Raw genomic sequence first — 23,051 nt, 5'->3', positions numbered from 1 at the left:
AGAGAAGACCCCTGGAGGGCAGGCGACCACAAGACCACACCTGCATCTCCCAGAAAAGGGCAGCGCCAACCCACTTCTAGCAACCCACCTCCCCAGAAGCATCAAAAGAGAGGCTTGTACCTCTTCACCACACAGAGTTGTTTGTGAATCTTGCCTGCTAGAACACCCTCCTCCCACTCCAGTCCTTGGTGACTCTGGAAGCTGGTATCCGGCACCCGGGGGGGGGGCACTGAGAGGAGGCAAGCTGCCAGCTGGCACCGATCCACAGCTCTGGCCTCTGCCCAGGCAGCTCACTGAGTGCCTGGATCCGCCTCTGCCCACCCCTCCCAGCTCGTTGCCCGAGGCTCTGCCTCATCCAAGGAAACAGGCGAGGACAAGGCCCTGGGCTCCTGACCAGCACAGCAGGTGGCCGGGGGCTTCAGCACTTGGAGGAGGGGAAGAACCGTCCTGGCGACAAGAACTTGTAGCCATTCCCAGAGGGCAGCCGTGCGGGGCGCCCAGGGCCTGGGGTGCTGGTGGGGCCTGGGGCCTGTGCCGGGGGGGCCAGGGGGCTGGTGTGTCCATTGGGGGCACCCCTCTGAGGGGAAGAAAGTGGCCGAGGGGCAGATAAGTCCTTCAGCTCCAGTTTGTCGGCCCCTTCCTCCTTGCCGTGCCGTGGAGACAAGTTCAGCAAGCTGAGGACGTCCCTCCTCCCCGAGGAGCTCCGGAAGATCTTGAGGGGCCCCGTGGGGTGCTGAGGGGCGTTTTGCCAGAACATCTTTAGGTTGTGGATGGCCTGCACCTTCTCATCGATGGCGGCCATCTTGAGCTTGTCGAGGGAGGGGGCGTCGGCGGGGCTGGAGCGGGCAGAGCTGGCGGAAGAGTAGGAGAGAGCGGGCGAGGGGGTGCTGCCGGCCGGGGAGTGGTGCCCTGAGCTTGGGGAGGCGTTCCTGGGCGATTTGGAAATGTGGGTGCTGTAGGGGGAGCTGGGATATTTGAGCCGGAAGGGTGAGGACGGCAGAGGCTGCTGCTCCCCGGGCACGAACCCCCCCTGAGGCTCGGAGCTGGGGGATGGCTGGCTGCTGTGGGGGCCAGCCCCTTCCTCTCGGTGGGAGGCCTCGGAGGTGGTGGGGCTGCTGTAGCCAGAGCTGACTTTCTGCAGGGAGGAGCTCCTGGCAGGGGGCTTTGGCCGGAGGGGGGCAGGGGAGGCCTGGCCCTTGTGGCCGGAGCATGGAGGCCTGCTGAAGGCGCTGGTCTCTGAAGAGCGGAAGGAAGAGGCACGCCCCGTGGGCAGCAGGGGGGCTCTGGGGAGGGGGTCCAGGCTGCTGCTGCTCTGTGCCAGCTGGCTGCTGCGTTGCAGCTGCTCCACGGCCAGGAGGTGGCTCTGCGTCTCCTCCAGGATCTTCTGGGCCAGCTCGCGAGGGTCCAGCGGGGGCGCGCTCTCCTCCTGGGACTTGACGGTGCTGTCTGTCTCAGTGCTGGACTGGTCCGACTCGCCAGTGTCCGAGCTGGCCAGTTTCCCAACTTTTTGGAAAGGGGAGTTTGGGCTGGGAATAAGAGCCATTTTCACAGGGGAGTTGGGAGAACTGACACTCCCCTTGGAACTGACCGAGACCACAACGCCTCTGCCTCTACGAGTCCGGGAGGGATTGTGGTCAGGGGAAAAGCGCCCCTGCCTGCTGTCCTGGTAGGTCGCCAGAGGCTCATTGCTGATGATGGAGAAGCCTTCATACTCCTCCTCGTCTTCCTCCTCCTTGCTGGGGACAGCACTGCCCGGAGGCGAGAGCTGCCCGTGGGGCGGGGCAGCCCTTTGGGGATAGGCATTCTTGGGCCTCTCGGGGTCCAGGCGCCCCCTGGAGCCGCCCCCTTCCGCCACGCCACACTCGGGCTTGGAAGCAAAGCTGATGGAAGACGTGATGGAGTTGAGGCTGTAGACGGAGATGGCGTCGGAGCCCAGGCTGTCGGGGCATGGCGGGGAGAAGGGCGGGTTCTGGTAGCCCAGCGGCCCAGGGTTGGAGATGGACTGAGCAGAGGCCAGCGACTCGAGGGAGGAGGAGCTGTCCAGGCTGAGTCGTTTGGGGAGCTCCGTGGAGTCTAGAGAAAGCAGAGAGGGCCATGAAAGCCAAGGAGGCAGCAGGGGTGCTCCCGGGGCCCAGAGAGGAACAGCCTCAAGCGCTCTTACTGGGGTTGACCCCCTGGAGCCAGAGTGTGAGTCCCCACTGCTCACCACTCAGGAACCCCCCGAAGGCCACATGCTGCTGGCAGGCACCCCACCCCACCCCTCCTTTGAGGATTTGGTGCCAGTCTCTCCAGCTGCTGCCGCTTGTCCTGCCGGCCACCCAGGCATGGTTGCCATTTGCCAAAAAGACCAGGCGCAGTTCCAGAGCAACAGCTGAGCAAAGGAGCGGTGGCACCCAGACCTCCTTTCCCAGCCCCTTGGTGCCCCCCGCCCAATCTCTTGGGCAGCTGCTGGAGGGCATTCCCCGTGCAGGAAGCTTGCATTCCCGTGTCCACCATCCCAGCCACAAGGCGCCCCTTTCCCAGGCAGAAGCCTCACCAAAAAGCGAGAGAAGCGTCTGCAGAGCAAAGTGCATCGTCCGGCGGCTGGCCTGCTTGCCTGTCTTCAGGATCACCTCCTCCTGGCCAACTTCGCACAGGTCAAAGCCTGCAAGCAAGACGCGACTTAAGGCCGGGAGCCCACAGGGAGGGGCCCAGTGGGCAGCCCCTGGAGCAGGAGGACCTGTCCTGCCCTCCCTCCCGGCTGGCCCCCCAAAGACACACCCCCTGCCTTACCTAGAGCTGCCAGGAACTCGTGGCAGCCTGGCAGTCGCCAAAGCTGGACGCTGATGGAGACCTGGATGGGCGCCAAGGAGAAATCTTGCTCCTTCTCTCCCACCTGGAGCTGCACCAGGACTTGATGGAGCTGGAGTGCAGGAGGAGGAGGAAGGAGAAGCAGTTAGAGGCAGGCCAACCCAGCTGACTCTCCTCTCCCTCCCCTGCCCCCTTCCTCTCTGGAGGCCAGCCAAGGGAGGAGCAGGAGGAAGGAAAGAGCAAGGAATGTGCTGCTCCAGGGGACAGGGTGGAAAGCAAGGCTGCTGCTGCTGCTGCTGAAAAGGACACAAAGGAGGGAAGCAGAAGGCTGCCCCCCCCACCCCAGAACTCAGGTGCAGGATGGGAAAGAGGGTTGAAGGGAGGGTTCTGATACTCACCATTCCTACCATATTTTTAACAGCCTTTGGGAAGCAGAAAGGAGAATTGGGGAGAGAGAGAGAGAGAGAGAGAGAGAGAGAGAGAGAGAGAGAGAGAGAGAGGTGTTTAGAGCCAGGAGAGGGCGTGCTCAGGCAGCAGCCTGATGGTGTCCCTTTGCAACACGGTGGGCGTCAGGCAGCGCTCCTTGTCTGGCCCCAGTGATCACTGCCAGAGGGGCCTCCGGCGGGGGGGGTGACACGCCACTCACCCTGCTGATGAGCTGCTCTCCCGTCTCAGAGGCGGTGATGAGCTTGCAGAGGGCTTGAAGGGCAGCATTGGGCAAACCTGCCATGGAGAGAGGCAGAGAGGCCCCATCACTCTGGGGAAAAGCCCCGCCCTCACCCCCACCCCAGGCCCTGGGTGCCCCAGAGGGTGCCCCAGAGGGGCCCAGAGGCTGCCCTGCCCAGCCTCTGCCCGAGCCTCACCCAGCAGGGATTGGAGCGTGGTGCTGCACTGCTGGAGACGGTCTCCGGGGTCTGCGGTGGGAAAGAAGACAGCTGCGGGGAGCCCGCTGGCCGGGGGGTCCAGCCGGAAGCCCACCGCGGTCAGCAGAGCCTGCCAGCCTGGGATCCCGCCCACTTTGTTCTCCACACTCTGCTGGGAGGTGTACATGGAGTTGTGCTGCCCACTGTGGATCCGTTGCAGGGACTTCTCAACCTATGCGCAAAGCAGAGTGTGTGAGCTCCCTCCCTGCCCCATCCCAAGCTAGAGGGAGGCTCCTGAGGGGCTCCACATGCCCCACATCCGGCGAAAGCCCCCAGAGAAGCTCAAGGCTTGAGGTGAGCACAGCCAGCCCCTTCCTTGCCGCTTGTCTCGCCACCCACATGCTCAGCTCCTCTGAGGCAGCGGCTGCACCCTCACCAGGTGGAGTAGGACCCGCAGGGCATCGCGCGCCCGCTCTGGGTGCTGCAGGATGTCGGTCAGGGCTTGGCCAACCAGAGAGGAAGGGCTGTTCAGTTTCACGTCGCTCCCAATCAGCATGAAGCCTGCAGCGGGGACAAGTCTCGCTCTCAGGGCCTGCCCAAGGCATTTTGGCACCCGAGGCAAACCACAAAATGCTGCCCCCTCCTGCCAGGGAACAAAGGGGGAGTGAAGCTGATCTGCTTTGGGAACAAGGTGGGGGCTGCAAAATCACGTGGGAATCAGAGGGCATTCTAGGGGCAAAAGCGGCCCACTTTCAATCTCGCCGGGCCAGTGCTGACACTTGGAGACCCCCAAAGGCAGCCCCTGCCTTTTCTTCCCAAGGGGTGCACGGAGACCAGCAGTCCCTCCTTTCCGCCAAGAGGCCACTTAGAGGCAGCATGGGTGGCAGATCCAACCTCCAAGGAACGTGCCATCGTTGCCATTCCTTGGAGGTGAGATCTGCTGTCCCTGTGGATCCTTCCGCCTGAGGCAGTCCCTCACCTTGCCTCATGGGTGGGCTGGCCATGCTCGCTTTGCACATGGTCTCAGGGGTAAGAGCCACCCTCTCTGACCCACGGCAAGGGCAGGGCAGGGGGAGCACCCAGCCCCCCAAGCTATGCCAGCGCCACCTTCGGCTCATGACATTCACAGCCGCAGTGACCTCCTGGTCTGGGGTGGGCGCCATGTTCAGGAGCCTTCCTCACCTGCCCAGTTGGAGGGGTGGGCAAACTGCTTGCTGCTCTGCACCCTCTTCATGGCCTCTCCCAGCGCTGCGCTGGCCTTGAGGCCTCCAAGCAGCGCCGTGTAGAAGCTGTGGACAAAGACCTTGGAAGCGGCCGTGGGCACTGGCCAGAGGGAGACCAAGACGCAGTGGGCGCCAGCCGCCAGGAAGGCTCTCGTCAGCCCAATCACGCCGTCGGCCGTGACCTTGCCGTTGGACTCCTGGTAGGAGCCCAGCACCACCAGCTTGAGAGGCAAGCGCAGGTCCAGCACATCGGCTGCCGTCAGCAGAAACTCCTGGAGGGGCGGGCAGTCTGAGATGCTCTCTGCGTCGCTGGTGTCGTCCTGCATGCGCAGAGACTCTGGGATGGTGTAGGAGTTACCGAAGGCACCTTTGCTGCCGGCCGCCAGGCTCTCGGCGTTGGGCGTCAGGACCAGGGCGGCCAGCTTCCACGAGACGTGGGTGGCGAAGTGGGCGCACTCGGCCTGGGCCAGGGCGCTCATCACCCGCTCCTTGGTGGCCGTGCTGCCCACCAGGGGCTGGCAGCCCAGCAGCTCCGCGACTGCATAGGCCTCCTCCTCGGCGGAGGGCATGGGCCCCCACAGCCAGCGGTCCATCACTGAGGGGGGCAGCTTGGGGTTGCCGATGACGGCAGCCATGGCAGGGGAGCTGCCGTACGCCGAGGGACCCTTCTTGGCCTGGCTCTGGAAGGGCAGAAGGAGAGGCTGTGTCACATTCCCCAGGGCTGGACTGCTCACACCAGCGAGCCCCGCACAGGGAATGCCTGACCACGGGGCCACCCCTGCTGGTCGGAGGACCAACTCCCTCGCCCCCTCACTGCCTCCCAGCTGGGCACTTGCACCCTCTACGTGCTGCTGTGGCCTGGCAGGTCCTTGGTTGGCGCTGTTGGCATGGCAAAGCGGGCCAGGGAGCTGTGGGGTGGAAGGAGGAAGAACAGGGGGGCAGACCCAGGGCTATACCTTCCTGCCACTGGAACAAAAGTGGCTTGGGGGTCTTGGAGGGTCACATGAGGGAGGCAGGGATGGGGGGTAGGACTCCCTGCCGCTATGGGACAGCAACGGGGCGGCTCTGCCCCACCAGCTTCCCAGGGCCCAGAGGACGCGGAGGAGAAGTGGGGGCCCTACCTTGGCACTGGGGTTCAGGGCGCGGAGGGAGGGCACTGCAATGAGGCTGAAGCGCTCGTACAGGTACTCGTTGGAGGAGCTGCCCTTGAGGAGCGCAAAAGGGATGAGGTACAGCTCCCCTTCCAGCACCAGGACCAGCTGCCGGTGGCGGCCGACCGGCCCACTGGAGTGCATCAGGCCCTGGGAGGGAGAGAGGAGGAGGCAGAGATCTTTTGGAACACACACATAGGAACACACCTGCCCTTCCTCCCAAAGGTGCCTGGGGTGGCAACAAAACAAGCCATTCAGAATTATTAAAACAGCACCCCCACAGCCAAGTTCCCCAACTGCCAGGGTGAGCTGCATTTTCCTCCTGCACACGCCTCCCGCCACTGCCACCCAGGGAGCCCAGCTGCCCACAACAGAGCAAGGCAGCAAGGCCAAGGGGAGAAGGGACCCAGGTCAGTGCGAACGAAAGACCCCAAGGGCCGGGAGAAGAAGGTCTGGGGAGAGAGGCAGAGCCACCCACTTCTCCTGCCTGCCTGCCTGCCTGGGACTCTCTCGCAAGCGGCCGAACCAGGACTCTCCCTGACAAGACCACAGCAGGTGGCCAGGAGGAAGAAGGCAGGAAAGACTTCAGCTCTGTACTTCTCCTTTCTGGAGTGGGACAAAACTGGTGGCCAACTAGGTTTCATTTACCCTCACATCAGGCCAAAGAGGAGGAACCCCAGAAAGGGAAGCCACCCCACCTCACCCCACCAGGACCCTCTTGCAACCCCCCCTCCTGCTTCCCAGCAGTGTCCAGAGGGGGCTTGCTATCCCAAGGGAGGCACTGCCCAGGACTTACCCCTTCCATGGGCCCAATCAGCAGGTCATAGAGGGAGCGCAGGGGGGACTTGCTGAAGGAGTTGAGCCGGCGGGGCAAGGAGGAAGAGGAGGAGGCGGCTTCTTTGGCTGGGGACGCTGGGCCTCCTCCGCTGAAGAGGCTGTTCATGCTCTGGCAGCTCCTGTGGAGAGTGGGGAGAGGGAGAGCGTTGCAGGTCTAGAACCCCAACCCCTCTGGCACACACACCCCAAAAGCCCTGCAGAAGTGGAGGGCTCTGCTGCCCCTCCCAAGGTGCCCGTGGGCACTGGCTGGAATGCAACAGGAGGCAGGGGCTGGGGGGCAGATCAGCCCAGTGCCAGGACCTCCTGGCACCTGCTTCTTCTCCAGAAGTTAGCCCATGCCCCACGGCATTGGCACAACCTCCAGGGGGGAACATTTTGCAGCTGAGCACAAGTGGCTGAGTGAAGCAGCGGCCGCCAGCTCTGACCTGGGGAGAATGGCAAGGGTCCACTTCAAGGGCAGCTGAAGCCCCAGTTGGCGAGAACCCGCAGGATGGAGGCAGCTCCCTCTGCGCCCATGCCAACCACAGCCGATCCCTTCAATCTGCCCCGCAAGCTGAGCGACCTTGCTGGCAGGGGGCAGGGAGGAGGTCCATCTCCTAAGCCTGGCTGGAGAGGGGGCAGCAGGCACTGCCCAGTGAGGCTCCCTCTCCCTCTCCTTTCCCAAAGGGCCCAGACTTCATGGCTGCTCACCACACGGAGATGAGTTTGAGATGCAAGAGGAGGAAGCAGCATAGGCTCTGAACAGCCAGCAGGGGGCAGCACCTCTCCACCCTCCTGCCTTGTTTGTGAGACCAAGAATTTATCCCAGGGACAGGTTGGGGGGGGGCACAGCTTAATGAAGAACAAGGGAGGCCTGGCAGGCTGCAAGGCAAGCACCCTCTTCCACACCCTGCAAGGCGCTGCTTCCCTCCCCACCCACTCTTTTGGTGCTGCCTTGGGACTCTCCCCAGCCTGCCCCCTTTGGTTCTGGCTGTGTCCAGCAGCTAAGCCACAGTACAAAGGAACACCCCCCCCCCATCGCTCTGCCTCTGCTTCCCTCCCAGAAGTGAATGTGGCCTCAGGCTGAAGAGGCTCCTCAGGCACCCCCAGCCCCAGTGCAACAGAACCTCTCCCTCCAGGAAAGCGGCAGGGGCGGCTCAGGACCCCACGGAACGTTTGCCGCCAGGAAGACACGCGCAGAATGGAGACCTGGACGGGCCCCTTTGCTGCCGGTAAAACGACTGCATTTAGTTTTGCCGTTTTTTGTTTTTTTTGGGGGGGGGGTTCTGTTGTGAACTGCCCTGGGATTTGCAGGTGAAGGGCAGTATGTAAATTTAATAAATAACCACAACAACATTGTTGTAAGAATGTTTATTTTTTGCATTTTTAATCTTTAAACATTTACTTCATTTTTGTATGGTAACACTGTGAGTCTACAAACTATTTCTAAACCAGATAAAAAACCTTCTTCCATTTTACTGCAGTACTGATGGTTTCTGTTCCCCTTATTCTCCCAACCTCAAAACCTTGGAGCTGCCGCCGAAGTTCCTTCCAACACAGCTGCTCTGTCTCAAACACCTGGATAGATTGTTAATTACCCTTTGAACAAAATGAAGCCTTTTATGGGTAGCTCACATCTTTCGCTGATTTAACTTTTTGGACCCTGGAGGCTGAGAGGAAGGGTGGGTCAAAAGGAAAATGAATCAATACGGATTTATATATATTAGTAACTTTGCATTAAGGTAACATTTCTCTACATAGTGGTGTATTTTGTAATATTATTTTGTTTAAGTTGTCTGTTGTTGCTTCAGTTTTCTGCACACCAGTCAGAGATATTTTTAATCTATTAAGAAATTAAATAACTGAACAATCAACTTTCACGATCATAGCTTTACACGAATTATCAAAAAATAAATAAATTCTTAGCGGGGGGGCACAGCTGGCAATCCCAGCAGCCATTGCAAGAGAGTTGTGGTGTGGTTGGAGAGTCAGAGGAGCGTGGTGGAGTTTGCAGCGAGTTGCAGACTGCAGAAGGGTCCCCAAATGCAAGACATCACCATTAACCACTGCTGGGAGAGGGCCTTCTTGGTGGTGGCTGCTCCTAGACTTTGGAACTCCCTCCCTAGAGAAGCTGGACTGGCTCCTTCCCTGCTGTCCTTGCACCGGACAGTAAAGACCTTGTTCCATCAGGTTTTTGAGAACTGACTGCTTTCAATTAAAGGGCTGATGCCATGTTGTTTTCACTGTAATTACCAGTATGTTTTAAATCAATTTTTTAATGTATTATATATAGTTTAAATTCTATCAATGTTCAATTGTTTTTAATGACTGCTTTTCTCCCTATGTTTTTAGCTGTTCTAATTTTTATCTGTAAACTGCCATTGGTCCCTGTCAGGGAAAAGGGTGGTGTATAAATAAGTATAACAAGAACCACAACCAAAAAAGCAAAGAAGCAAAGAAGCAAAGAGCAGCCCGATGCTCAAAGAGGAGGTGGCTGTGCAGGACTGCCTGAGGGATGGCAGGCCCATGTGGACAGCAGCAGGCAGCTATGGCTGGAATGCGTCCAGCATAAGTGCCATCGAGGTGCATGAGAAGCAGGTCTGTGGGGCTGTGGCAGCAAGCACACCACTCACTGCAAAGATGCCCAGACAGGCATGGGACAAGGCTTTGATGAAGATAGAGAAGGCACTGAACGTGTGGTTGGAAGACACGAGCCAAAAATGCACTCCTAGGGATGGCAGTGCCTTGTGGCAAAAGGCTCTCAGCCTCCATGAGCACTTACAACCTTCCACCACAGATGCAGACTGGCCTGCCAAGGACTTTGGTGGCAGCCCCAGCTGGCTTAACAGCTTTGAGCATTGCTTGAGCCTAAAAAATGTCTGCACGACTGGGGTAGCTGCATCTGCAGACAAAGAGGCTACGAACGCATACCCTGAGCAGCTAAAGGGCGCATCTTCCAGAGCAAGTCTTCAATGCAGACAAGACAAGGTTCTTCTAGAAGAAAAAGAATCTCCTTCTTGTGCTTTGGCAATCCAACAAAAAGGCCTGGGTGACTTCTTCATCCTATCTGGCCTGGCTCCACAAGTGCTTCTTTCCAGAAGTGCGGCCTTGCCTTGAGGAGGAGAACCGGGAGGTCCAACGGCCGCTGCTTGAGGACGATGCTCCTGGGCACCGCAAGGCACTCTGCTGAGCATCCAGCGAGGTTGAGGCTGTCTCTCTCCTCCGGCCAGTGAGACCTCCCTCATCCAGCATCTGGATCAAGATGGGATTTGCTGCTTCAAGTCTGCTTACACAAAGCTCACCTTCTGCTGGATGATCAGCACAACTGATGCTGATCCAGATCTTGCTCTCATGGCATGCTGGAAGTCCATCAACATTGCCCATTGCATTACTTACATCAAAGAGGCCATGGATGCAGTCACGCCTGAAACAGTGACCACACACTGGAGGAACTTGTGGAAGGAATGCACACACATTTCAAGGGATTTCCAGGTGGAGGACACCGTGCAGATGGCCAGGGGATGGCTTTCTGGGCCTCATCCCGGAAGAAGTGGAAGGGCTAACTGAGCACCAACAGAGCGAGAGGAGCTGGTCAGATCAGGTTCAGAATGCGAGGATGAGGTTGAGGATGGTGAGCAGGATGAGCAAGCATGTGGGAACCTGCAGAAATTTTCTCACCTCTTCCAAGTCATAACGCACGCAAATGATCTGACTTGCAGTGTTTGACCCCTTCCATGGAATGCAGCCTGAAGATAATCCATGGGGTTGCATACTAGGAATTGTTTGACAAATTCAAGAGACAACAGTGGCAGTTGCCAATCACCACGTTCCTGGTCAAGAACCCAGCAGCACCATCACCAAATGAGCCCATGCAACCCACCTCTGGATCTGAACCACAGCCATGCACTTTTTCTGGCTATCGGTCAACCCTGAAGCAACATCCAGCGAAGAGGAGGAGGAGAGGAAGATGAAGAGCCACATTCACCGATAACTGCAGCTATTTCTCTTCTTTTTTTACTGTATTCTAGACTTTATGTGATTTTGCATATACGCACAATACTCGTGTCAGAGGTGATTTATGGTATATCTTTAAATTTCATACATATACTAAATGGTTGTTTTCAGGGATACATTTCATGTTCTTAAAGTAGTGAAGCAAGCTTAGCTATGTTTTTGCTCTGTTTTTAAACAAAGATTGCACTGTGTATGTTCAGTAACTGTCTAAAGTAACTGTTGTTCCTGAATGGGCTGGAATGAGGGGGAAAGCCCAGTCCCCACCCATGTGGCTTCACATTTCTGCCCAAGCAATGTCTGAATGCCTGCTTCTGCCCCCACCCTGGACAGCGAAGTGGGGGGGTCTCAGCAGGCAGAAACCGAGAGGCTAGAGAGAAGGAGGGTGGCTGGAGAGAGCCCCATGAGGAGGGCAGGGCAGGGGCCCCAGGGCTCTCCTCTTCCCTTCACCCTACCTGTTGAAGAGGTTGTTCCTGCTGACCATCCTCAGGAAGCCAGTGGGGTCCGAGGTGGAGTCCAGCTTGTGGCTCATCTCCTCAAACTGCTGGTCCATGATGTCTCCCGCCTCACTCTCAGTTTCGCTGCTGGCCGAGGCTCTGGCAGAGGAACAAGAAGCAGGAATGTCAGCAGGAACTGAGAGAACACTGGGGGGGGGGGGGCATCTGTGGTCCCAGCAGCAAGCAGGGCCCAGAGAAATAGCTGGGCAAACAACACAAAAGGAACAGCTGTGGTGAGTTTTTGCTTTTCAAATTCCAGCTTGTTCTCTGCCCCCCCCCCCCCCCCGCAAAAAGCATGATGCTTTCAATCAGTCACAATTCAAAACCTCCCCTTCAGCACATTTGGGGTAATTTCAACTGCAGCTGCCCTTCTCAGAATGCAGCTGGCTTGACTGCCTTCATTTGGCCAGTACAGATCAATTAACAGAGCCCATCTGCATGCTACTCTCCTCCCAACACAGATTTCAGGGCAGCCAACACTCCTGGGGGGGGGTCTCAGAGGTCTGGCCTGCCCCCCCCCCCCCCACTGAGCAGGGGCTGCTGCCAGCCCGGCTGGCATGACTGGGGAGCAGCAGAGCCACGAGACCCAGCAGCAGAGAACTAGGAGGCACACTGCAGGAGAGGGTGGAGGAATCTTCCTGCTGCTGCCAGAAAGCTCAGGGTGGGGGCTTGGAAGGGAGCTCCTGCCTCTGCTGCAAAAGGGAGTACCTCCCCCTCTTCGGCTGGCCATGGCTGGCCCCCGATGAAGGGGACAGGGTGGGGAATGCAGCTGGCTCAAAGGCCTATGCATGCCAAGGCAGCAGCCTTCGCAGGCCGGCAGAGGCTCAGGATGGAGCAGGATCTTCACAGGACAGGAAGGTTCTGCAAGGACCAGGCTGCAGCCTCTGCACTCCAGGCAGGCTCTGACAGCAGCTGTGAGGAAAGGAATCCCATTCACACTCGGCTCACAAATCTCCCCAATTGCCAGGAATCCTCCAAAGCAGCTTGCCTTCCTCCCAGCTGGAATGCCGGCCATGTTCCTGGGCTCCCTTGGCTCAAATCCTCACAGGCAGCGCCCCCGCCCCCTGGCAGCCCCAGGACCTCCTGGCGCACCTGCTGGAGAACTGCCTCAGCCAGGAACAATCCCCTCTGAGCCTGCAAGGGGAAGGGGCACTCTCCTGGGGGGCGGCTGCCGGGAGAAAGCTGCCCCCTCTTCTTCTCTGTGGTTCCTCTGCTCCTGAAGCCCCCCCCCCCTTACCGCATGTAGTAAGAGTCCACGCCCAGCGCTTCCCGCACACTGGCGCTGAGGTGCTCGAGAGCTGAGCTGGTGACTGCCTGGAGGCTGGCGGTGTTCTCCTGGAAGTCTCCGGAACCCTCAGCCGGGCCCTCGCCCAGGTAGCATTCGTGGAACTTCAAGATCCCTGAAAAAGGAGTCCCCACATCAGGAGAGCCACGAGGGGCCAAAACCTCCTCCTCCTCCTCCCCAGACCTGCTAGATGGGTCCTGCTCCGTCCCTGCTGCAACTGGGCGTGCAGAGAGAGAACGGCCTCTGCTCATCAGCCTGCAAGTGGGAAAAGGCTGGAAGATTTAAAGCCTCAGTTATTCCCAACAATGAACAGGCAGTCAGACCCCCCTCCCCGCAAGAAGGTCACGCTGGGAAACGGCCGTCTTCCCTCTTCCTCACCTCCTGCATCTGGAGAGAATACGAGGAACTGCCACTGGCATGGAAAGAGGGTTCTCCAGGGTACAGCCAGGACCCCCACCCCCCTCACCCCTTGCTTTGCAGCAGACAGCCTTCCATGAGGAAGCTGAACAAGCGCGGCTAGGAGAGGAGCCTCAGATAAGCCAGGCGCATTCTGCCGGAGTCACCTGTGTCTTCAAGCAGCCCATAAAGGTTTCTCAGAACCAAAATACAGGATGGTTCTATCAAAGGCTCCTCTGTCTGCCTGACAAATGGTCCTGCTCCAGCTTCCCCAGGCAAAACCACACAGAGAAAGGGAGCCAGCCTGGGGGGGGGGGGATGGAGGCCAGGAAGTGGTGGCTCAGCGGGGTGTGGCAGGGACCTCCACCCGCTCCACCTCCTCTCCATGGACTTTAAGCTACCTGCAAAGGTGAACCACAGAAAGGCAGGTGAGCGGAGGAGAGCCAGCTTGTAAGTGGGGAGAGCAGAGCCTCTCAGCAATCCTGAGAGGGGGTCTCTCATCCCATGAGGGGAGGGTCCAAGCAGCCAAGGCAGCTGGGGAAGGCAGCAGAAGACCCAGAACCAGACGGGCCCAAGTGGCAGCTTAGAGGGGCAGAGGTAAGAAATCAGAGAAGAATGGCAAATGAAGTTTATAGACTATGCTGAAATGGCTAAAATGACCCAAAGAGAGAAATCAGGAAGACCAAAATTTTAATAATGGGAAAACTTATCTTAAAGACCATTGTAAACAGTTAAAATCGTTAGTAGAGTTGGAATAGCACTTGTAGTTTAAGGCCGATTCTGGACATAATGGAATAATTTGCCCCCTGACACAACAACCAGGGGCTTTCCTCCTCTGCCCGCCAGTGGGGCAGATCAGCTGCAAGGAGGAGGCAGTCACAATTCACCAGCCAGAGAACCCCTGCGCCTGCCCCTCGCTGGGTGAGCCCAGGACACCATTTGAGCACACGGGTGCCTACACGGGAGGAGGAAGGGAGGCCTTGAGTCAGCCAAGGTGGGGGGGGGTGGAATTCTCCTGGGAACAGGCAGCTGCCCCATGGTGTGTTTCCCTCGCCTCTGTGGCATCCCACCCAAGATGGCTGCCCCCAGCCTCAAAGAGCACCCCCAGGAACCTCCTTCCATCCAGCCCTGCCAAAAGAAAGCTGAGCGCCTCTGAGCGAGGACCCAGGAGGCCCTAGGGCTGGGTGATATATCAATATAAAATCCAAAACCGATTCGAAGTCCATATCGTGATAGCCATTTCATAATTTTTGACCTGGCAATATATCACAAATCTTGATGTGTGTTTGTGTGCGGTATGCAAAAATCCCAATGCGATGTAAACCATGAAGCCAGCCAATGCCTCTCCATAGCTCCATTCTTATTTCAGATATTGTGATATATTGGTATATCGTGATGTTTAGCTGGTGGTTTCTTCGGTGATACTCATAGCTGAGTAAGATTGTCTTCCATGAACATGGTCTTAACAGTGAGTCCGTAGGTGACTGTGGAGGCCAATTCTGGATCCACACATCCTTCCACAGTGGGGACAGAGGTTTCCGGGTGGGAGTTGATCACGATGAGGGTTTGCCAAATGTGCCTTCCTCTTTCGTCCTGAGTTCAAACGTTTTCAAAGTCCATGACACCTTTGGTAAAGGCTGTTCTCCAACTGGAGCGCTCGCAGGCCAGTGTTTCCCAGTTGTCTGTGTTTATACATTTTTTTAGATTTCCCTCGAGAGTCTTTAAACCTCTTTTTTTGACCACTAGCATTACACTTTCCATTTTTAAGTTCGGAATAGAGTAGTTGCTTTGGAAGACGATAATCAGGCCTCTGCACAACATGATCAGCCCAACGAAGTTGGTGTTGAAGAATCATTGCTTCCACACTGGTGAGCTTTGCTTCTTCTAGTACACCAAAGTGCTGCACCAACAAACACAAAACAATCCCTCTGCAGCACCACAAATCCAACTCAACGGTGTAACGCTGGAAAAGGTTGATCACTTCTCCTACCTGGGCAGTTATCTTTCCACACTGATGCCGAAATCCAGCTCTGCAAGTGTGGCTTTCTCCCAACTGAAGAGCAGTGTGTTTGAACTGGTGATATATCACGATGCTGAAAAGCAGATATATCGCCCAGCCCTACCTGGCACACACACACACCCCGCCCCTGTGACTTACCTGCCCCAGGAGCCAGGAGCCAGCTGTAAAGGTGCCCTGCAGCCAAGGAATAGTACAGAACCAGCCCCCGCTGCCCGTTCACCACTTCCAGGACCTGATCAACCGTCACGGGGGAATAGGGGTCCGACTCCTGCTGGCCTGTCTGGCGCTCCACCAGCAGGTCAGCAAAGGCTCTTGTGCGGCCTCTCTCTGCCACGGCCAGAGCCTCATCGTGGTGCCCTGTGGGGAGGAAGGAGGTGGAGCCACACGTGAGGCTCATGCTGCCAGGGAGAGGGGTATCCCGGAGCAATGCACCTGCCTGACACGCTTGTGGAAACGAGAAGGTAAGGAGAAACCTGCCCTCCCCACCCACAGCACTGCTAAATCTGCAGCACTCTTCCCCCTGGGCCCAGAGCAGGAAGATCTGTCCCAAATGCCCCTCTCCCCAGGTGCTGCCCTCTCTTACCTAGACTCACCAGCACCCGCTGCAGGGCCTGGTAGGAGGACGTCTGGAGGTCAAAGAGGGAGAGCTTGTAGTCTGTGCTGAGCTGCACCTCATGCCGGATGGTCTCAAAAAGGGCGGAGGCCCGGTAGAGCTGTGGGGCAAGGGGGAGGGGGCAGCCCGTCAAGCGGAGGCAGAATCCTGAAGCTCAGCTGAGCTGCCCAAACCAGGGCTGCCCAGGGCGCATGGGGCACCACGGAGCATGGCCCATGGATCATCTGGGATCATCTGCAGGGGCTGAGGGACCTCCTTGCCCGCTCCCTGGTGCTCACCTGGTGCTGAGCCTCCTCCAGATTCCCACTAGCCCAGAGCGAAAGGCCCAGGCCGTGCCGGATCCTGGCTTCATCCTCCCTGCGACCCAGCTGCTCCGCCAGCCTCAGCCCTGCAGGGGAAAGGAAGGGCAGGGTGAGCCTCGCCCCCTGCTCCAGAAGGCCCCAGCAGCTGTGGGGCTCTGCTCTCTGACTCAGGCAGATTCTTCAACCAGCCAGACCCAGAAGCCACCCTCCTTACTTGGCCCCTCCAGCCCCCTGCAGCCCCCTTGGCCCAGCTGGCCTCTCAGGAACTGGGAACCTGCCCCTCCCTCTTGTCAGCCACAAGCGGCGGGGCCCCAAGAGCCAGAGGAGGAGCACAGGATGCAAGAGGTGCCCACAAATCCTGGGTCCCAGCTCCAGCGCAGGGCAGAAAAATGCCCCCACCCCTCTGGACCCCCAGGAGCCAGGCAAGGGCTCCATGGAGAACAAGACTCGCCCCCCTGCCCCCCAGCACTTCCACGCTGCCTCCTGGGCAGGGAATCTACTCAGGGGTCCCGCAGGGAGAGAGGGAAGGCAACACCAGCTAACTTGCCAATAGTCATTTTATTAAGGAATCAGAATAGAATCTACATGGAGGCTCCAGAGATACACTCCTAGTTGCTCGACTGTCTTGCACCTTCCCCTTCACTCCCTTCCCTCTGTGTCGCGCCCCTCCCTCTGTCTACAGTGAGCCCCAAGGGACCCTCTGTCTGTTATGTGGAGCAAACGCTGGATCTGCGAGTGCAAGGAGCTGGCAGGGGGTCTCTGTGGTGAAGCTGCTAAGCCTGAGTCCCGTCTTTGGTCTGGGCTGGGGCACCTGCTTGTTTCCTCCTTTTCCTCACCCTCCAAGCTCCCAGGCTCCAGTAGCTCCCAGCTCTTCCCCTCCTCTAGGTGTGTCCGGTTGTCCACCACCAGGAGCCCAGACCCAAACCCTCTTCCTCTGCGCTTTCCTTGCATCCTGCCGCCAAATTGGCTCTGGGGAGGTCAGGAGACCCCCTCACACACACACACACACACACATCAGCGTGCAAGCTGAAATGCTGGTCCTGATGGAACAGCTGCCACAGTACGATGCTGAGCTCCTCCTCTGCTGCCTCTTCCTCCCCACTGTGGATGCCCCTGTATCCAGTCAGGGTTTCTCTTTTTTTATATATAATAATATTTATTCCAAGTTTAAAATTACAAAAAGAGAAAAAAACAGTACAAAATACAAAAAAGAATTTAACAATAACAGAGCAAAAATTAAAAAAGAAAGAAAAACAATAAAAAAATAAAAAAACAAAACAAAAGATATAAAAATGCATTCAATTAAAATAGGACACACAAAAAAAAATCCAGTCAGGGTTTCTCAAAGGAGCTCCCTGGACACATGCAGGCTATGGAGGGACTGCCCACAAGGCCTTGGTTCTCCTGAATATTTCCAGGCAGCCTGGCCTGGCCTGGCCGTGCTGCCCCCCTCCCCCGCCAGCTTGCTCACCTTCCTGCAGGTACATCACGGCTTGGGAGTAGTTCTGGAGGGCGTGGTGGGTCCTGCCCAGGCTGCTGTAGGAGGCAGTTTTGGCCACCAGGTCATTCATCTGGGCCGCGATGCTCAGGTGCTGCTCCTGGTAGACCACTGCTCTCTCGTAGGTGCCAAGGGACTCGTAGGTCAGGCCCAGGTTGCCATAGGCCCGGCCCTGGCTGGCTGCGTTGTGGGTCTCCTCGGCAATCTGGAGGTCCAGTTGGTGGTACTGCAGGGCCGTGTCGTATTCAGCCATCTGCTGGTAGATGCTGCCCAAGCCGCAGGCAGCGCTCCCCTCCAGGGCCTGATCCTTCATCTCCCGCGCGATGCCCAGCTGGCGCTCCAGGCAGGAGATGGCCTGCTCCGAGTTGCCCAGCTGGCTGTGCAGGGTGCCCAGCTCCCCGTAGGCCTGGGCCTTGTCAAACGCCTCCCCGAGCTCGTGAGCCACCACCAGCCTCTTCTCAAAGCACACCAGGGCCTGCTGCAAGCTCCCCATTGCCCTGGGGGGGGGGGACACAGCCAGCATTACTTTCACTAAGGCTTCAGGAAGGAAGCTGCCGGGGGCAGGCGGCTTCTGTGCCAGCCTCCTCCCACCCGCCACTGAGCCCTGAAATCCACCCCTTGGGCTCCACGGCAACGGAGGAAGGCAGCCCCTTTCCTTCTATGGGACAGAGCCGGGACCACAGATCTACTGGGCCCTCCCCTCCATCCCGTTCCGGGTCCCCCTCTGGATGTGAAAGGCCTCATCACCGCCCAGAGCCTTTCCCCCTCCCCTGACCCCTAACTGGGGAGCTGCTCATGCATCCCTTGGGACTCCCCTCCCCGCTGCCTCCGCCTTACCTGTGCCCATTGCCCAGGCCCCGGTAGGCCTTGACCTGGTCCTGCACACGGTTCAGGCTCTGTGCCACGGACAGGTACTGCTCATAGTATTTGACGGCCTCCTCAAAGTCGCCCAGGGCCTCGTAGCAGTCGCCCAGGCTCCCGAAGGCCCTTCCCCGGTCCAGCACGGCCTCCGTGCCACTCAGCTGCTGCAGGGTGGCCAGCTGCTGCTCAAAGTAGCCGATGGCCTCCTCCATGGCGCCCATGTTCATCTTGGTGATGCCCATGTTGCCGTAGACCTGGGCCTCAATGCCGGGGTCCTTCAGCTTCTGCCCCAGCTCCAGCTGCTCCTCGTAGCACTTGAAGGCCATGGTGAACTTGCCCAGGGCCATGTAGACAGCGGCCAGGTGCCCGTGTGCGCGGCACTCGCCCAGGGCCTCGCCCAGCTCCTGGTATACCTCCAGCTCCTGCGTGTGGTAGCCCAGGGCCTTGTCGTGCTTCTGCAGCAGGCGGTAGGCCGCGCCCAGGGCTGCGTAGGCGCTGGCCTCCAGCCTCCGGTCCGTGGCCTGGTGCGCCAGGCTCAGCTGCTGCTCGTAGAACCTGACGGCACCAGCCACGTCCTTCTTGCAGATGGAGAGGTCGCCCAGGTTGCCCAGTGCCCGGAACTTGGCCTGGGCGTTGCTGAGCGACTGGGCCAGGGACAGGAGGTACTTCTGGCACTCCTCAGCCTTGCCGAAGCAGGCCAGTGCCTTGAAGGCCAGGCCCAGGTTGCAGTAGGCTTTGGCCTGGCTCAGCTTGTCGTGCAGGTCCTTGGCGAGGGCCAGGTCTTGCTCGTAGTACTTGACGGCCTCCTCATAGTTGCCCAGGCAGTAATGGGCATAGCCCAGGTTGTGGCACACCTTGCCCTCCCCCTCCATGTCCTGCAGCTCCGGGGACAGCTGCAGGTACTGCTCATAGTAGGGGGCTGCCTGGGCAAACTCCCCCCGGGAGCAGTGGAAGTTCCCCAGGTTGCCCAGGGCCCGGGCTTCGCTCTGGATGTCTCGCAGCTCCCGGGCAATGTTCAGGTGGTTCTGGTAGTGCTGCAGGGCCCGGTCGTGGGCACCCAGGGCTTGGTAGGCCACCGCCAGGTTGCCGTGGGTGGAGGCCTGGGAGGCTCGGTCGTTCACCTCCATGGAGATCTGCAGCTCCTGCCGGTGGTACTTGACCGCCTGGTCAAAGAGGCCCAAGGCGTTGTAGGCGTTGCCCATATTCCCGTAGGCCCGACCCTGCGCCGCGTAGTCGTTCAGCTCCTGCGCAATGGAAAGGTGGACCTTGTGCAGCTTCAAGGCCGCCTCGTAGTCGCCCTTCATCTGATGGATGATCCCTGCCAGGAAGGAGCACAAACAGGCTGGCAAAGTTGTTTTTGTAGGCCAGCACAGCAGCCAGAGGACTCTGGGCACCAAAATGGAAAACCCCAGAAATCCCAACCAAGGAGGAAGCTCAAGCTACTCTAGCTACTGGAGTGCTCAGTCTATAGAAGACGACAATACAGCCACATAAAATTTCAAGCAGGTTTTGACTTTCGAGCAATGGAAAGGAAACAGAAAAGATTGTAATATAGGATTTCGGTAAATAGACAGGCAGGAGGGAACCAGAGAGAGAATTAGACCATCACAGAATAAAGGATGGAAAGTCACCAAGGTAAATAAATAAATTTTGATGTAAATTGTATGCCATTTGATCTAATCAATGTAAAATAATAAATATATTTTCCAAACAAAGAGAAGAGAGTGCAGGTGGGCTCACAGGCTGGGAGCCCCCCTGAGCAGCAGGGAAGCACAACCATGAGAGGTGCTGGGCCTTCCTTCCTTGGAGGTTTCTAAGCAGAGGTTGGATGGCCATCTGTCGGGGATGCTTTGGGCGAGAGTCCTGCATTGCAGGGGGTGGACTAGATGATAGCCAGGGTCCCCTTCCAACTCTATGATTCCATGATTCTAGGTCTGTTATTAGTCTTCTCCGATAAAGAAAACAATGCCCGACCTGAAGAATTTGGAGCAAATGATTCAGCAGAGGAAACACAGCCCAGAATAACTAAGGAGATAGTACAAGAATACTTGGCTAGTTTAGATGTATTCAAGTCTCCAGGGCCAGATGAACTGCATCCAAGAGTATTAAAAGAACTGGCAGATGTGATCTCACAACCACCGGCAGTCATCTTTGAGAATTCCTGGAGAACAGGCGAAGTCCCAGCAGACTGGAGGAGGGCAAATGTTGTCCCTATTTTCAAAAAGGGGAAAAGAGAGGACCCAAATAATTACCGCCCAGTCAGTCTGACATCAATACCAGGGAAGATTCTGGAGCAGATCATTAAGCAAACAGTCTGTGAGCACCTAGAAAGGAATGCTGTGATCACCAATAGTCAGCATGGATTTCTGAAAAATAAGTCATGTCAGACTAACCTGATCTCGTTTTTTGACAGAATTACAAGCCTGGTAGATGAAGGGAACGCAGTGGATGTAGCCTACCTTGATTTCAGCAAGGCATTTGACAAGGTGCCCCATGATATTCTTGTAAAGAAGCTGGTAAAATGCGGTCTGGACTATGCTACCACTCAGTGGATTTGTAACTGGCTGACTGACCAAACCCAAAGGGTGCTCATCAATGGTTCCTCTTCATCCTGGAGAAGAGTGACTAGTGGGGTGCCACAGGGTTCTGTCTTGGGCCCGGTCTTATTCAACATCTTTATCAATGACTTGGATGATGGACTCAAGGGCATCCTGATAAAATTTGCAGATGACACCAAACTGGGAGGGGTGGCTAACACCCCAGAGGACAGGATCACACTTCAAAACAACCTTGACAGATTAGAGAACTGGGCAAAAACAAACAAGATGAATTTTAACAGGGAGAAATGTAAAGTATTGCACTTGGGCAAAAAAAAATGAGAGGCACAAATACAAGATGGGTGACACCTGGCTTGAGAGCAGTACATGTGAAAAGGATCTAGGAGTCTTGGTTGACCACAAACTTGACATGAGCCAACAGTGTGACGCGGCAGCTAAAAAAGCCAATGCAATTCTGGGCTGCATCAATAGGAGTATAGCATCTAGATCAAGGGAAGTAATAGTGCCACTGTATTCTGCTCTGGTAAGACCTCACCTGGAGTACTGTGTCCAGTTCTGGGCACCACAGTTCAGGAAGGACATTGACAAACTGGAACGTGTCCAGAGGAGGGCAACCAAAATGGTCAAAGGCCTGGAAACGATGCCTTATGAGGAACGGCTAAGGGAGCTGGGCATGTTTAGCCTGGAGAAGAGGAGGTTAAGGGGTGATATGATAGCCATGTTCAAATATATAAAAGGATGTCACATAGAGGAGGGAGAAAGGTTGTTTTCTGCTGCTCCAGAGAAGCGGACACGGAGCAATGGATCCAAACTACAAGAAAGAAGATTCCACCTAAACATTAGGAAGAACTTCCTGACAGTAAGAGCTGTTCGACAGTGGAATTTGCTGCCAAGGAGTGTGGTGGAGTCTCCTTCTTTGGAGGTCTTTAAGCAGAGGCTTGACAACCATATGTCAGGAGTGCTCTGATGGTGTTTCCTGCTTGGCAGGGGGTTGGACTCAATGGCCCTTGTGGTCTCTTCCAACTCTAGGATTCTATGATTCTATTCTATGATTCTAAATTCCAGGGAACCCGAAACCCTTCTTAGAAACATCCCAAACTAGGTGCTCCTCTGCCAGCAATCTGGAAAATTCTGCACACATCCAGAACCTGGTGCTGAGCAGCAGAGGGGGCTGGGGCTGAAAAAGTCTGATGTGTTCCATGGCTGCCCAGAGACACTCCTCTGCTCCTGCCCCACGTCCAACCCACAGCTGGTGCTGTTGTCTGGAGAAGGGAAGGAGCAGCAGAGGGTCTCTCTCCTCTCTCTCTTGTTCCTGGTCTTCTACAGATGTGAGGACGAGGGGCCACCTCCGTTCTAATTCCCCAGCTGACACATACAAATAAGCACATGCCAATTTCATGCAAATCTGCATCAGTCCTTGAATTGCCTGTCAAATGGAGCCCCCACATCACAGACCAAGCTCAATAAGCCCCCTGGCCCCCCGTGGAGCCTCCTGGACAGCCCCACATTGCCCGCCTCCTCCTTTTCTGAGGGAGCATTGCACCCTCCTGCCACCGCCTCTGCCCCACAGGGCCCCCTCCTCCTCACTGGGCTGGGGTCAGGCAGAAAGGCAGAAGCAGCTCACCCAGGTTGGAGGAGGCGCGCCCCTGGGCGGCTCGATCCTGCAGGCTCTCGGCGATGCTGAGCTGCTCCCCGTGGTACTGCTTGGCCCGCTCCAGGTCCTGCATGCAGCGGGCAGCGTGGCCCAGGCCGGCGTAGGCACGCATCTCGATGGACTTCTCCTCCAGCTCCTGGGCCAGCTCCAGAACGTGGTTGTGGTAAGACATGGCCTTGTCAAAGTTCCGGCGGTAGTGGTAAGCGCTGCCCAGGTTGCTGTAGGCACGGGCTTCCTCCCGCCGGCAGCCCAGGGCCTTGGCGATGGCCAGGTGCTGCTCGTGGCACTGCACGGCGTTCTCAAAGTCGCCCATGGCGATGTAGACGGCCCCCATGTTGCCCAGCTCCCGGGCCTCAGAGAGATCGTCCTTCCCTTGCTTGGCCAGGAGCACGCACTGCTTATGGCTGGCCAAGGCGTTGGGGTAGTCCCCAATGGCCGTGTAGACGTGGCCCAGGCTGCTGAGGGCCGAGGAGGCTGCCTGCAGGGGAGAGGCAGAGGGAGCAGAGAAAGGGG

The 23,051-nt window shown here is 57.4% G+C and overlaps 1 protein-coding gene across 1 annotated transcript in view; it reads right to left on the bottom strand.

Moving 5' to 3' along the window:
* Nucleotides 1–418: 418 nt before the first annotated feature.
* TTC28 (tetratricopeptide repeat domain 28) overlaps nt 419–23,051 on the bottom strand; it is a gene marked incomplete at both ends in the record, with an annotated part of 131,231 nt that continues 108,598 nt past the window's right edge. Inside the window, 18 exon segments of the mRNA XM_080986564.1 lie at nt 419–2,073; nt 2,537–2,644; nt 2,773–2,902; nt 3,189–3,212; nt 3,437–3,513; nt 3,654–3,885; nt 4,090–4,214; nt 4,836–5,556; nt 5,998–6,177; nt 6,824–6,983; nt 11,310–11,450; nt 12,589–12,751; nt 15,191–15,409; nt 15,636–15,765; nt 15,944–16,053; nt 17,439–17,962; nt 18,303–19,644; nt 22,509–23,016. Coding sequence (XP_080842690.1) covers nt 419–2,073; nt 2,537–2,644; nt 2,773–2,902; nt 3,189–3,212; nt 3,437–3,513; nt 3,654–3,885; nt 4,090–4,214; nt 4,836–5,556; nt 5,998–6,177; nt 6,824–6,983; nt 11,310–11,450; nt 12,589–12,751; nt 15,191–15,409; nt 15,636–15,765; nt 15,944–16,053; nt 17,439–17,962; nt 18,303–19,644; nt 22,509–23,016 — 6,549 coding nt within the window.

The sequence above is a fragment of the Podarcis pityusensis genome, assembly GCF_964106645.2.
Source record: "Podarcis pityusensis genome assembly, chromosome: 16".
NCBI classification, from domain to species: domain Eukaryota; kingdom Metazoa; phylum Chordata; class Lepidosauria; order Squamata; family Lacertidae; genus Podarcis; species Podarcis pityusensis.
Note: the sequence above shows the minus strand (reverse complement) of the source record. Positions and strands in the feature narration are given on the sequence as shown.